The 15,712-nt window shown below is 40.0% G+C and overlaps 1 protein-coding gene across 7 annotated transcripts in view; it reads left to right on the top strand.

Annotated features, from left to right (window-relative positions):
• Nucleotides 1–13,892, top strand: part of septin2 (septin 2) — a 105,490-nt gene extending 91,598 nt beyond the window's left edge. For 6 of the 7 annotated variants that reach the window (XM_048541813.2, XM_059650953.1, XM_059650952.1 and 3 more), the window contains 5 exons: nucleotides 591–736; nucleotides 1,552–1,674; nucleotides 7,335–7,392; nucleotides 7,899–8,017; nucleotides 9,864–13,892. In XM_048541813.2, the coding sequence (XP_048397770.2) occupies nucleotides 591–736; nucleotides 1,552–1,674; nucleotides 7,335–7,392; nucleotides 7,899–8,009 (438 nt within the window). In that variant the 3' untranslated portion in view covers nucleotides 8,010–8,017; nucleotides 9,864–13,892. The remainder of the gene's footprint in view (nucleotides 1–590; nucleotides 737–1,551; nucleotides 1,675–7,334; nucleotides 7,393–7,898; nucleotides 8,018–9,863) is intronic. The other variant, XM_048541815.2, reaches the window with a different exon arrangement.
• Nucleotides 13,893–15,712: the final 1,820 nt, after the last annotated feature.

The following is a 15,712-nucleotide window of genomic DNA, read 5'->3' as shown; positions in this document are numbered from 1 at the left end:
GTGTCAGATGTCAAATTCTAATTCTTGATAATGAGTCAATAAAACGGTCTGCACTTCTGTCCTCGAGTTATGATAGGGTTTTGTGATACTATTTAATCAAAGTCAGCCAAGTTAGGCCTTGGTGTTGGGCAATCCATGTCTGTTTATTGATGTGTAAAAAGTAAAGGACAGGGAGAAACTCAAGATTTAGTTATCTTTTGGGAAATGAGATAGAATAAATTAGCACACTGTCCTTTTTGAGATTTTCGAACTTTAGCTCAGTCCTCCTCCAGAAAGAGAAACTAAGTTTGTTTCTGAGGTATGATAATGTTAATTCACTTGCTTTGGTATCCATTACATATGATTAGTATATATGGTGCACCAATAAGTAAGTAATCTTTAAGGTTTGTACACCTGCTATCTCCAGGAACAGAAGTATAAGATCATACCTAGTCTTGGATTGATTGTATTTGAGTTTTTGCACACTTGAGGGGTTTGGTCAAACATGTCGAAGTCTTAGCAGCAGAAGCCATGGAGGGTTTCTTTTTCAGGTGGGTCTGTCTTGGAACAGCTGTAATGTTGCCCTGAAGTGTCCTATCTTGTGAATACAGGCCAGTATTCCTTTTGCTGTGGTTGGATCAAATCAGTTGATTGAGGCAAAAGGTAAAAAAGTCCGAGGGCGTCTGTATCCATGGGGAGTGGTGGAGGTGGAGAATCCAGAGCACAACGATTTCTTGAAGCTAAGAACAATGCTCATGTAAGTGCTTTGGCTACATATGGCATAGTAATGTTATTGTATGTACCCCTAAATCAGCATTCAGATGTTGAGGGAAGTCTGTGGTACAGTAGTAGTGTACTGGACTAATGCTCACGATGTCCATGCTAATATTTAGGGAATGGGTTCGAATAACATGACTTGTGGACCATTATCAAACAACACCATCGGGTTCACCATTTGTAGCCAGTAGCATGCAAATCTTGCTCGACCTGTGCTTTCAAGCCATAGAAAAGCACATCCACCATTTAATGTGATTCTACTTTTGGAAGTCATTAACTGGTTTCTAGCAAAATTATTGACACAATCCAGATTAAGATTATTATCAGTCAAGTCTGCAGGGTGATGCATCCGGGTGATGCTGGATGCATAAATACTTAACACCTTGCTTTTTTATGTAGGCAAGAGGAATTTGTATGTACATTGCATCTTTTTCAAAAAGCCAAACTTTGTAGCATCTCCATGGCAATGCCCTGACTGATCAGAGGTTATCTGCCGGGTCTGAGAATTAAGTTTGGCAGTTAACTATTGCTGCTGATCTAGCCAATAATCATCCAATCAACAAGCACCCTCTATTTATTCTGTCCGTCTTTACAAGCCTGTTTCTTGTGTCCTAGTTTGGGCAAGTGCATGATGAAAAGTTTGGACTTCAGGCTATTCTTAACAAAAATCTACAAATGAAATGTAGCTATTTGGTCCTATTCTGTTTGAAAAAGCTAATTTAGTAGCATCACATAGTTTGTTCCTAAAAGCCTTTGGTTCTAATGTCACTTTTTCTTTCCCTTTAAACTGTTTAGCACACACATGCAGGACCTGCAGGAGGTGACCCAGGATCTTCACTATGAAAACTTCCGCTCGGAGCGTCTCAAACGGGACGGCAGGTTGTCTTCACATGGTTACATTCTCCCTCTGTCTCCTTCGTACGTATCTGTCACCTGTTTCTTTACCTTCTCATCCTCTGAAAACAATTTAAGCAGAAGTTTCTGGTATACCACATCCTGTACCCAGTGTGTGAAGGGACAGCGAGGGGTTATCCCTGAGGCAAGGGTATCAAATTGATCTAAATTTCCATTCATCTAATTCCCCTATTCGGAACTGTCTAGATCAATCCAAATAGAAAGGGTTGTAATTGAATCTTGCATTCACCTTTTTGTTGTCACCACTTGTATATTCGTAGCCCTGAAAGGACTAAATTCAACTAATTATTACAGTAGCCCTGGCTCTGAAACTTGGCACTTCTTTTAAACTAGGATGTAAGATTTCTCCCCTGTCAAATGAACTGTCCCTTTGATGCCATGTAGTCTCTGCATCTGAAAAGGAAATTGTGCAACAGTTCAGCCTCCATGCAACCTGAATTGGGCCTGTGTCTTCTGCTCCTCAGTTTTTACGTTGGTTGTTGACAGGTTTTTTGCAAATAGCTCCAATACAAATGACTGACTTCAAGACTTCAGTCAGACGATAGCAGCACATTAGGGTAGAATTATTCAGTTATTTATAAGAGCAGTTAAGAAGAAAATCTTTAAAAAAATGCCCCTTAGCCATTTTGGAACAATTCATGACCATACGGAAGTTCACCTCAGATTAGTCTTATTATTTCTGAACTTCTTTCAGAGATTGACTAGTATTGTCATTCTAGGCTTTAGCTAGCTAAACAGATGAAGAGCACAAGATTGACTGGATGAGCTTGCCAGCCTGCAGGAGCTACTGCTCTGAAGTTGCTTTAATTCTGCCAATAGGAAAATCCTTTCAAAATTTAAATCTTATAGGTAAAGGTTTTGAACTTTTTTAGGAATGTGTTTCAGGAATGTGCTTAGCAGTATTACTAACATCACAATGTTCATTTCCATACTGTCAGCTCTATTTTAACCTTTAATTAATCCCCCTCCTGTAGAAAAACACAATACTTTTGGGACATGTAAGGAGTACCTTCTTGCCCTTCCAAGTAGAAACCCACTAATAAGATGCATGATCTCATGTTCTGAAAGACACTGTTCATAAAACTGATTCCAGAGTGAATAATACTGCGTATTGAGTTGGTCTGTGGGAGTGCCAGAATGTATGGCACACTGGGCTAAGGTGTGGTATGCAGCAACACATTGGTGAAAACCTGAGGAGTTGAGGAGGTCTTTTTGATCTGTTTCTTACTATTCTTTCTTATTAATTCTTTGTATCTAACATATGATTAGAATTGAGAGCCAGTGCGGGTTACTAATGAAGAAACTGGTGCTCTGTGAATTGAATCTTATACCAGCTTGAAGTCCATAAAGACAAACCTTAGTATATTTTAAAAAATGTTTGACATTTAAGATTCTTGAGTCATGTTTTAATACTTATCCTTTCCCTATCTTGAGCAGCACAGTTCCTGAAATGAAGGTATATGGATTAAATAAACTGTTTCTATGCTGATTTGGTAGGAATAATTTTCAGATTATATTGAGCTTGACATAAGTCCATATTCGCTACATGTGCATATGGCTGATATAAGATGCACTGGCACGAATTTGTTCCCTGGTACGGGGCAAGTGTACATAGTGAATTGACTGCTTGCAGTACAGTAATAGGCTGTAAAATTTGTGTCAGAAATAATAGGAACTGCAGATGCTGGAGAATCCGAGATAACCAGGTGTAGAGCTGGATGAACACAGCAGGCCAAGCAACTTCGTAGGAGCAGGAAGGCTGACGTTTCGGGCCTAGACCCTTCATTGAGTCTTCACCATACTCCAGACCCCCCCCCCCCCCCCCCACCCCCCCCCCCCACCCCTACTGAGGATGAATGGTCAGCCCTCAGTAAGGGACTCATCTTTGTCCCCCACCACCCACACCTCAACGAATACCAGTTACGTTTGGACATTGAGCAGTTTTCCACCGCGTCGGCCTCCACGCTTATACCTTAACCGTGAACCTAACCCTCCCTCTACTGACCCCTTCCCCTGCCTCCAACACAAGCCCTTCTCCTGGACATCACCCCAAGGCCTCCTACTCCTCATTTCCAACTGCTGTTGAGACATCAATCGCCTCAACCTCTCCACCCCCTCACCCACTCCAACCTCTTCCCCCGCAGAACGTGCAGCCTTCCACTCCCTCTGCTCCAATCCCAAACTCACGATAAAACCCGCGGACAAGGGAGGCACAGTTGTAGTATGGCACACTGACCTCTAAATCACTGAGGCCAGGCGCCAACTCTCCAACACCACCTGCCACCCCCTGGACCATGACCCCACCCCCGAGCACCAAACCATCATCTCCCAAACCATCCACGAGCTCATCACCTCAGGTGACCTCCGACCCACAGCCTCCAACCGCATCATTCCCCAACCCCGCACCGCCCGCTTCTATCTCCTTCCCAAAATCCATAAACCTGACTGCCCTGGTTGACCCATGGTCTCCGCCTGCTCCTGCCCCACCAAACTTATCTCCACCTATCTTGAATCCATTTTCTCCCCCTTGGTCCAGGAACTCCCTACCTATGTCCATGACACCTCCCACGCTCTCCCAGCATTTCTGATGGAGGATCTAGGCCCGAAATGTCAGCCTTCCTGCTCTTATGATGCTGCTTGGCCTGCTGTGTTCATCCAGCTCTACACCTTGTTATCTCTGTAAAATTTGTGTATTGCTCATCTTTGCAGATTGTTGCCACTGCCATGAAGTTGCAGCTCTTTTGCGATGGCTAATTGTTTCAATTATTAGTTTGTTAGTTTGAAAAAAAAAGTCACTTCGTTTTAGTTAGGTTACTGCAGGAGCAGGATCTGCAAGATGTATTCATGTTGATTCAGCCTATTTGATTTCCCACATCAATTGAATTGGCAAATGGACACCCCTCCTTTTGTTATTAAATGCAAACCTGCTATAAAAGCTGCATGGATCTTTGCTGAATAGTCTACTTTGGCTTCCACAGCCTTCATGGCTGCATGTGTTCTGCCACAGGGAGAGAGATTGATTAATGCGTGTGGTATTCATCACCACACTAATTTATATTCTGGCTCAACAGGCAGAATATTTAATCCTTTAAAGAATGTTAACTGAAATACATTCAATCTGCATATGTGGTTGGTTGGATGGGGCAACATTTACACCACAACTTCACAAACTTCAGTGAAAATAAGGTAGACAAATTGGATATTTGTTTAATTTGCTTATATAGGAACCATACAGTCTAACCTTACTTTTCACCTTTTTTGAGCAATACCCTCCAGAAATTTGTTTAATTGCCTTTTTAAATGTTGTAATAACACAATCCATGTTCTATCCACCTTTTCATGTGAAAACATTCACTGAAGATCAACAAGATGAACACAGACAGCTTTATTACCATAAGTTGCCCATAACTAGTTCAGTGCCCTTCAAACAAAGTAGTAAAGCAGCGTGTTTTAAGGGTTGTTTCAATGCTTCATTAAGAAGTAGAAAAGCTGTCTCTGCATCTGAATGAACCTTCCAGGAATACCGAATTATGCTGGAACCTCATTGTGCTTAATTTCTGCTGCTTTGTTTTTGTTTAACACTTTTTTTGTATTTGAGAGATGGCATGCAATCATGTTTGTGATTTTTAAATTTGCTAGTTGTTGAGTTTGACCATCTAAAGAACTTGTAGGTGAGGCTATGCATTTAACCTCATTTTTCTGAAGGGGAAAGCTAGGTCTGACAGCTAGAATCAAACACTGAAAATGCTGGAGAAATTGAGCAGTCTCGCAGCATTTGTGGAGAGAAACCGTTCATGTTTTGAGTACAGTATGACTCCTACTCAGAATTGCAAGGTGTTGAAATTTTTAATACTTTGATAGAAGCAGTAGCAGAGGAGGAGCAAGACCACATGGTGCAGGTGTCTGGTGCAAACAACAAAGGGGCTTGTTAATGGTGTTGAAAGAGATGTAAAATGGGTAAAATTCATTCATACCTTCATTTGCACACATTTTACATTTCCCTTTCTGTTTCACCATCATTAACAAGTCCCTTGGTCTTTTGCACCAGGCATATATACCATTTCTGGTCTTGCTGCTCCTTTGGTTCTTCCTGTGTCAAAAGTAGTTTTTTAAAATACAAATCTTCCACCAGCTTTCAGTTCTAAAGAGTAATACTAAACTTGAAATTTTAACTTTTTATCTCTATAAATGCAGCTAGGCCTGTTGCATTTTTTCTGCACTCTCTGCTTGATTCAGATTTCCACTTACAGCAGGGTTTAGCTTATATTCAACTAACAGTGTTAGATCTGTGTTTCCACAATTTCTTTATCTCTACTGCTGTTTTCCTCTTTCCTTTCATATGTTTGTGCCTTTTTCTGTTTTTCAGCATTCATCTTCACAGTTTTTAAGTGTTTTTTCGTGTTTCATAATGTTAATTTGTTGGATGGGTTTGGATGTATGGAAAATGAGAATTTGAAGGAAGGGCATCTCCACAGTCACAGTGACAAGCATTGGTGACGTTGGGCCAGATATGTCAGAACAAATGTTGAGAAGAATGAATGATTCTGTGGATCGATTGTTCTTATTTGGGTTTGATTCCCTTCTAATGCCCTTCTGCCAATGTCATAGTTAACTGTTGGCTGAAGATCTGGAATTTAAACTAAGCTGAACTTTTGAAACTGAAACTGTATTCCAATAGAGCCCTTGTTCTTCCAGCTGGAAACCATTTACTACTTGATGTATACTAAGCTTAATAGTTAGGTTTAGGGTCATGAGACCGTTACATGGAATCTGCTTTCTATGTTAGTGGTCTTTTAAAAAAAAACCTTTTTGATGTATTGGGTTGGGAGCGGTGCTGCTCTTAAATTTAAATATAGCTCAGCCAGATTTTCAGTCTGGTTTTGGCCAGGACAGAACAAATTACAGTATCTTTTACTATTAAGGAGTCTGTAGTGAAATGGGCATGAACCTAGTCTTGAGTGAGTTTAAGGCACACATCAGTTTGTTATTGCATGGGGGAAGCAGTTGTGCTGCCATCTTTTTGAGGCTGTTCTCGTGGGAAAGGAAGAAGTGTGTTTGGGAAGCCACTTCTGATATCTGGGTAAAATTTATATGAGGAGAAAAGAGACTGAATTCAAATCATGAACTGCTCCGCTTCCAGTGGATTATCTCCAGTTGCTGTGACATAAACACCAACCGTGTAGACAAGAGAACTGTTGTGAATTGTAAAGGTCATTGAGCCTTCTAGTTACTACCTATTAGAAAACTTTAGATGTTTAAATATAACTTAACATGGAGTTTGATGCTGGAATGATCTTCATATCAGTGTAGGGTTTTCAGTTTTGCCTCTAGAGTATATTCTTCTGATATGCCACTGATTTCTATCACCTATGACAGGGTTGGCTCTGGAAGGCGTCAAAATAAACATGCAAATCAGAGTGATATCAGGCACAAGATTTTTGTGAAAGGAATACAATCTGAGAACAAGATGAGTCAAGTTGTGATTGCTGTAGGAGAACTATTTTAATCCAAGCAGCAATTTGCTAGTAATTTGAAGATCAATTTACATTGTTTTGTTCGATTGTTCTGAATGTCACGTGCTGCATAGTGATCTAGATGAGACAGGATATGTGGTTTGGAATATATCTGTGCTTTTGTGTCTTTAATACTGTCCTATCTCTCAGGAAAGGGGAAGAGCTTCCTCAGGATAAGGACCAGATTCTGCTGGAGAAGGAAGCTGAGGTAAGAATTGAAATCTGCAGGAAATTATTTTCCTAAAGATCTATTGCTCAGTACCTACAGTTTTTCTCAAGGACAGGCTTAATTTCCACAAGACAATATACACCACTTCAGGCCCACCTGCCAGGTATGTTTTACAGCTATAAGGTGAGACCCATACATTTTGAACTTTCAAATGGCTGGACTAGTTGTCTCATCTCCTACACTGTTGTGCAAATTGGGCCCTTGCGCCACCGTGATGGCCTGCCCTATTGCATGTCATGTACAGCACAGGGGAGCACACCATCTCTAGTTCGATCCGAGATTCCTATCTTGACATTGTAAGTCAGACTGTTAACGAATGTTCTCAGCTTTCGTGATAAAAAGTTTGACCACTTTTGAGCTACGGTATTCTGAGTACTTGATCAGTTTTCCCAGACTGGAAGCCATAATTTTCAATGAACTCTTTTTTTTTTAAGCTGTTACTTTTTCTTTGAGGGGATAATGACATTACTGTATTCTTTTAACAGTTGCGCCGCATGCAGCAGATGATTGCCCAGATGCAGGCTCAAATGCAGATGCAAATGCAGAAACCAGGAGGAGATGGAGATAGCAGTAGTGTGCACAGTCAGCATGTCTAATCTGGAGAGTGAGTATTTACTGTTGCAAGCTACCAATTTAAACAAATTAAAATGAATGATGTGTGATTTAGAGTGTAATCTGACAGAACAATTTACAGATACCAGTGAAGCAGTAAATGTGGGCATTGGCAGGGGATGTGGATTGCTTAGAACTCTGGGTATGAATGTATGATAACCCTGGGAAAGAGTATCCTGATAGCAGTTTGTCGATCATACAGTAACTTGAGGAAGGGCAAGATGCTGGGTAACAGCAAATCTGAGAGGAAAGCACAGAGCTGGTATTTTCTCTGTCCATATATTTGTGGTTCAGAACTTAGATCATTTAGGGCAATATTTCACAAGCTTTTTCCCATTGCGACCCCGTTTTTGTGAGTTGCAAGTTATTGAGAGCCTGTGTGAGAGAAATGCACAACAGTACATGACTGGATGAGAAGGTCTGTGAAAGTGGAAGGAAAGAGGGCAAAGCTCCTTCATGGCCTTGAGTTTGTATCCCCGCTTTGGATGCCAACCCCACTTTGGGAAGGCCTGATTTAGTGTCCGAAAACTTCCTGGAATACACTTGCTTTTCAGCATAAACAGAATACAGTGTGTTGAAATTTCAGTCATATAGAGAGGAATATTGCCTCATTCTACTTTCCAGTATAAAACCTCAGACTAGTGGAATCAAGGTTCCTACATTAATGACATTTAAAGGATAGTATGTTTTTAAAAACAACTTTCATCAACCCAGACCATATTAAACGATAAAATCTGAACATCAGTTTTTCCATTGTTGTAAAACACTAGCGAATCCAATTCCTGAAGGACTCTGTTGTACAACGTATAAAATATGACACCAAGCTCAAGTTAGAACTGTGAAAAGTGAATAAAATGTTGTTAGAACTAGATTCTATGAAGAATTTGAGGAAAAGTAGAAATGGATTTCAATATAGCCTCAGATGTTAAAGACCTACCTGCCCCGGGGCAGGTTTCGTAGTCCATTCCTGTATTTCAGTATGAACTTTTTATTTGCTGTCTCCTAAGTCTGTAAGGTTCAGTGCCTCAGATCTTAGAACTGGAAGAGAAGACCAAATGTAGGATCTATTCTTTGATAATTCATTGCCAGTAGACATTCAGGATATCCATTAGAGTGCAGAACACTGTAGTACTGAGGGATTTGGGAGATCCTAATAAGCACATCTCAAAACTGTTCAGATAATAGGGAAGGCGAGTGAATGTTGGCCTTTATTTCAAAGGGATTGGAGTATAAAGTAGGGAGGCCTTGTTGAAATTATAAAAGGCACGGGTCAGACCACAGCTGGAATACTGTGAACAGTTTTGGCCCCTTTATCTGAAGAAATATATTGGAGGCCATCCAGAAAAAGCACACTCCATTGATCTGGATTTGGGGGGATTTTTAATGAGAGATTGAATAATTTGGGTTTGTATTCTTTGGGGATTAGATGAGGTCACTTTACTGAAACGCAAGATTCTTAGGGGGCTTGACAGAGATGGATACAGAAAGGTTATTTCCCTTTGAGGGAGAGTTTTGGTCCAGAGGGTATACTACCAGAATAATGGGTCACCAATTTAAAACAGAACAGTAAATCTGTGAATATTCTTAATAAACCAACCTTTAAAAGCCCCTGGAGTAAAGAATTCCAAAGCTTAAGTCACACTTTGAATCATTAAGGGAATCCAGGATAATAGGGAAAGGCAGAAAATTGGAGTTGAGGATAATAATTTCACTCATGATCTCATTGAATGGAGAGCAGATCAATGGGACATATTGTTTCTTTCTCCTATATCTCTATGTCTTTAGGTGTTGTGATTGCCACTACTAATGTACAATCCTTTTATCACAATCTGTTACAGACAAAGATTGAAGATCACCTTGAAGCAGAGATGGAGAGGGATTTAGAGCGTGGATGATAATGGTAGCCAGTGTTGACAGCTAGTTTTAATATTTAGTTCACAATGCAGTATTGTAATGTTTTGTACTCTTATTTTTGCCAATTTTTAAAACTGTGGTAGTTTCTCTTTTTATGTATTGTACTGTGATGATCTTCCATTACACCTTTTTCTTTGTTAATTTTTGTACCCATGAAGTTGTAGCTTTCTAGTATGAAGTATTAACAACACTGGTTAAGGGTGCAAAAGCCACTATTATCGGTAAAACATTTGCTTATAAAGGAACTGTAGCCTATTCTATTAAATAATACAACCTGGTTTAATGTGCAAGGTGGGGAAGGTGTGGAGAGATGAATCGGGTATTGCTGCTCCATTGTCTACTGCAGAAAGATGCAGATTGTGTGCTTTGTTTCTGGACCTTAATGTTTAATACTCTTTTATGGTGATGGATCAGATTACTGTCTGTCGAAACAACAGTTACTGCATGCTTTCTTTTCTCTATTGTGTTCTGCACAATAGTTTCTCTCCTCACGGGGCTTAGAATTAAGTTATTCCTCAAGTACAACGGTTTAATGAAAGTCTAGTTTGATGCCCTTTTTAGTTGATGACTTGTTCCTTTGCTGCGAGTACTTCTTGCTAAGGGATAGTCCTGTGATTCTACTTGGCAGACAGTGATTTGACAAGCTTGCTCTTTTAATGGTGTCGGCTCGTGACAGTGAATATAGATGTCTCTTGGCAGAAAACCTTACGTTGAGTTTCCCTTGGATAATTCTAAATTGCCTTATTTGAAGAGTGGTGGGAGGGTAAAAAGCATGTCCTGCCTTCATCGAAGGAGGGAGATGGTGGCATTTCGTAATTGCTCCTGTTTCCTACAAGCCAATGTTGTCTTCTCACAAGCTGCTTCTTTTTATAAGAGATGTGTACCTATGAAAACTGTCCTTTTTTTAAACATGGCCACTAAACTAGGTAGAACCTTTTGAATAACTGGGCAAGAGCTTTGTTTACCTCATGATACTTAAAGATAAATAATCCACAGAATTCTCCAGCATATTGTATTTTAATTTACTTATCCCTTTGTATCTTCACTCAGTAAAATGTTTTTATGTCCTGTAGAAATGGTGCAATATGTATGCTGCTAGACTATGCAATAACATCAATGCTGTTGTAATGTCTTCAGCGCATTGTCACCATTTGACCTGATCCTTCACTCATTTACCACTTTGGCATTGGCTGGATGGCTGGTCTGTGATACAGAGTGCCGCCAACAGTGTGGGATAAACTCCCACACCAGTTGAGGTTACCATGAAGGACTCTCCTCCTCAACCTCTTCCCCTTCACCTGAGGCTCTTGTGCTCGAATGGGAGAGCAGCTCTGTGGTCACTTTACCTTGCCTTTGACTGGGAAACTGCACACACAAGATCTGAAGCTATTTGTATTAAATACCTTCAGATATTTCATTTTCAGTCCCATAACAAACCTGTCTGCAGCCTGACAGAAATACCCATTTCAAAAATCTGCAATCTGTCCTTGTGCTCACACCAGATTCATCACAGGCTATATTCAAGTGTTACTATGGTTTTTGAATAGAACATAGCTATTTGCCTCCTTCTACTCTGCTGTAATGATTGCCTTTGCCTTTGTTAGGCTTTGAACTAGCTTCCTAACTGGTTATTAGTGTGATTGGTTATAGTGTATCCAACTTGCACAAGTACAGAAATGTCAGAGACCTTAAACATTTTACAAAGAAAACTGTCATTATTGATAGAAAATCTGAATGAAGTAAATTCCTTGCCAATTGTTCAGACTTGGGTCAGAGCTTGTGCTTTTAATTTTCCTGTTGCTCAATGGTCTTGAGAGATTACTTTGTACTTATTGTTTTTGAATTTATTGCCTGGAAGTTTAGTTTGTTGAACACCTCCAAATGCATTTTTTTTCAAGAACTGGGCATTTCAAAAAAAAATGCTGCCTCAATGAATGTAGCAGAAAAAATAGGATGTTGCATTTTCACACCCGGATGGTTCTTAATATCCTATTGTAATACTGCAAATGTAGTTTATGCTTATTCTTGCACATTTTTGGTTTCTGAATTGCTTGCATGGCTCATATACCTGTACTTTTGGAGTAGCTGGATTTTCGTTACAAGGTCCTAATGTTTTAAATCTCTCTCAAAGAAAAATGCCAACTAAAGGTTAGACCAGTAGGAGCAGGGTTTTCTTGTGGGCTACATAAATGAAGACCTGCAGCCTCTGATTGAGGAAAGTTGCTGTAAAGTCTGAATCTAAAATCCCTACTTCCATTCCCAGTCTGAGTATAACTCAAAGTTGCTAGTTTTATCAGACTTTGGATTTACTAATCAGTGAGCTAACTGTGAAGAAAAACCCTTTCCAAATATGAGGGCATGATAAAAGGCAAGGGCAGTTGGGATAGCTGACAGTGCAGACATATGGAAGAGCTGAATATTATAATATTTGGAGGAGTGGGTGCTAGTGGAATGAAAGCAGTTGAAGAGATTTGGATGATTGACAGGTTGTGGTGATCACAGTGGAGTGGAATATGGATTGGCATGAAGGTATTTTGGTTGCTGAATTAAGAATTAGTCTTCCATCTCAAACGTCTGACAACTTATGGTTCTTGTAATGAGAGGCACAAGTCTATCACTGCGAGAAATGAGTAGTGTGCCTTGGGCCATAGTGAATTCACTTCAGATGACACAGCTCCCTAGTCCTCCATAAACATTCTTTGTACTTGCAGTTGCATATGTTTAGGTCTGTATTTTTTCTTTAAACACTTGCTTGACACGAAAGCCATTGTTTTTATTTAATTGGCAAATTCTGTAATTGGTGAAAAAGGGCCTGTCCCAAAGTGTGAATATGTTGTTCCTTGACCTAGTGTAATTAGTTCTTTGCCATGTTATAATGTCACATACATCCGCCCACTCTTGTAGAAATGTCTGATACCGAACATTAATATACTGTGAATCCAAAAAGTTTCTCGCTATCACAGGAGTGTATAAAGTCATAGTAGTAAGGTTGCATAGTCAATTACTGTTGTCTGCATTTAGTTTTCAGATTGGCTCAGATTTGTAAACTGGTGTACAAATGAGTACTGGAAATGTGATTTTGTTGTCGTTTTCACAATTTTGAACTTAAAATATTAAACAAACAACGATGTAGTTGTAGAGTTGGCCAACTGCCTTGGTGAAATGTCATAATATCACTTTCTAAATGAACTTTGAAAAATGGGACAATAGGGAGGAAAAGGTCATTTATGTACCCAACTAATAACTAAAACTGTTTTACGTTGAAGCTGTTATTCCTGATGCTAGAGTGTATGGTACAAGTTGCCTTAGAAATATGATGCCAGCCTATTGTGAGACTGAAACAAGAAACTTGCTTGGTTCCTATCACTGGAGTAATTTCCAATACTAATTCAAATATTCCCTTGACTTCGTAATTTCAGTGAAAAATTGCTAAAAATTCAGACTTTGTTTGTATTTTGGTTTAATATTGATTTTAGAAGAGGGGAAATCTGAGGTCATTATGAGGGGAGCTACAGTTCTCACAATTATGCAAATTGTTGCTGGGTAATTCTGGAAGGGTTGTGTATTTTTCTGATTTGTTACTTTCCGTCCTGGAGTGCCACTGATTCATTTCGGCATCAAGTTGCCAAGTTGTCGAGCTTTTTTTACTGCCAAAATATTGACTGCCTGTGTTACTTTCACGTGTTTTTGAAGTCTTGGATTTCAGAATCTATTTTGGAATTGTTAACCATTTCAGTATTGTGCCCCATTGCAATGTATGAATTCTCTAGTGATGCTGGATTCTGTCAGAGTATTGCCTGATTTAGCCTGTAGGTCAACTGTATCTGTTGGTATGCTGAAGTTAAGGCAGTACCAATGAAACAATCCTGCCTGACTGGTAAGTTTAACAATGTCATTACATGTATATTCTTGTTCACTAAAATGTCACAATAAACTTGCACAAAACACCCAAATGAGTTGTCTTTTTTTAATTAACCGACCCTAAAATAATTAGGGCTTGGTCTCATTTCTTATTTCCCAAAATCACTGCCAAGGGGATCTTGCAGTTTATCATGCCACTGCCTCTCACACTTCATATGTCCTCAGAGCATTGTACACAATGGTGAGCCTAACTAACACGAACTGTTTGAAATGCAGAATTGTTCCCTTTGAGGTGAGGTGCTGTGAAGGTGATCAAATTTGATAGCTCTTACTCACTTTGTTTCAATTTTCTTTGCCCTTTGCTTTCGCTTTTGTGATAGGATGGGAAAGATGAGGAGGCCACTGAAATTATTAGCAAGATTTCATAATGCACGACCAAGGGAGGTGGAAATGGGGCAAGTGAAATAAAATCTGTCCAGAGGAGTTTTCAGTGTCAGAATTGCATTAATCTGAATGCAAGCCCGGCTCTTCCCCTCCACCCACTGCATCCCGGAACCAGTCCAGCCTGTCTCTGCCTCCCTAACCTGTTCTTCCTCTCACCCATCCCTTCCTCCCACCTCAAGCCGCACCTCCATCTCCTACCTACTAACCTCATCCCAACTCCTTGACCTGTCCATCTTCCCTGGACTGACCTATCCCCTCCCCACCTCCCCACCTCCACTCTCCTCTCCACCTATCTTCTTTTCTCTCCATCTGCGGTCCGCCTCCCCCTCTCTCCCTATTTATTCCAGAACCCTCACCCATCCCCCTCTCTGATGAAGGGTCTAGGCCCGAAACATCAGCTTTTGTGCTCCTGAGATGCCGCTTGGCCTGCTGTGTTCATCCAGCTCCACACTTTGTTATCTTGGATTCTCCAGCATCTGCAGTTCCCATTATCACAAGAAATTAAAATAGTTGGGCTGAGATTGATCTTATTGTTGAAATTAAAACTGCCTTCTGGACTCAGCATTATGATTTTATTATCTGTCTTGGTTTATTTATTTTCCTTTGGCAGGATAGCTGTCTAAACAATCATATCTTCTAGACCACTTTTTTTGTTTCTTGTACCATTTACCGTTGAAAACAGTACCATTGTGTTTGGCATTGCATCGTGGAACCTTCTGCTGCCTAACTCAATGAGCAGGCCCAGCATTTTCCCATTCTATTCAAGTTTTCAGCTTATTAAGACGTATTGCTAAACACCCAAGCCAAGTGTGCTGCTGGTGACACCTTCCTGTTATGAAGGGATCTTGTAGGATATCAGGTAATCCCGAACTTCATTTGAATTTGATTTTTTTTTTGGGTCTTCACTTCAAGTCCCCAATCAACTCATCCTACAAGTTGAAGTGTCCAAGTCTCATAGGTTGCAGACAACCTACCTAACTCTATCTGTATTACTCTGTTCTATGCTGAACTTTTAATTATGCCACTGAGTACCATTCTTCGCAACCATATCATACTCATCAGTTGTATAATTCCATAATAAGTGTTTTGTTAACATTCATTTTTCCAATAGTGCCTTATCATCTTTGAATGGTGATTTTAGTATTAGACAAGGTGGACTTTGTTTTGAATGGAAACAAAAACAGAAATTGCTGGGGAAATTAAGCAGGTCTGGCAGCATCTGTAGAGAGAAAATTTCCCAACATTTTTGGTTCGGTGACCCTTCTTTATAAGTGATTGTAGCTAAGGTCAAAAATCACGATACTAGGTTATTGTCCAACAAGTTCATTTGAAGACACTAGCTTTCGGAGTCTCACTGCTTTTTCAGGTGTCAGTGAGAGAGGTAGCATCCATGAGGACAGCCTCAACTGGGATCTTGGGTTCCTGTCGTACTACAGTAACCTCGCTTGCTCACAGATGCTTACTCTCT

Source organism: Stegostoma tigrinum, chromosome 14 (assembly GCF_030684315.1).
Source record: "Stegostoma tigrinum isolate sSteTig4 chromosome 14, sSteTig4.hap1, whole genome shotgun sequence".
In the NCBI taxonomy this organism is placed as follows: Eukaryota; Metazoa; Chordata; class Chondrichthyes; order Orectolobiformes; family Stegostomatidae; genus Stegostoma; species Stegostoma tigrinum.
Note: the sequence above shows the minus strand (reverse complement) of the source record. Positions and strands in the feature narration are given on the sequence as shown.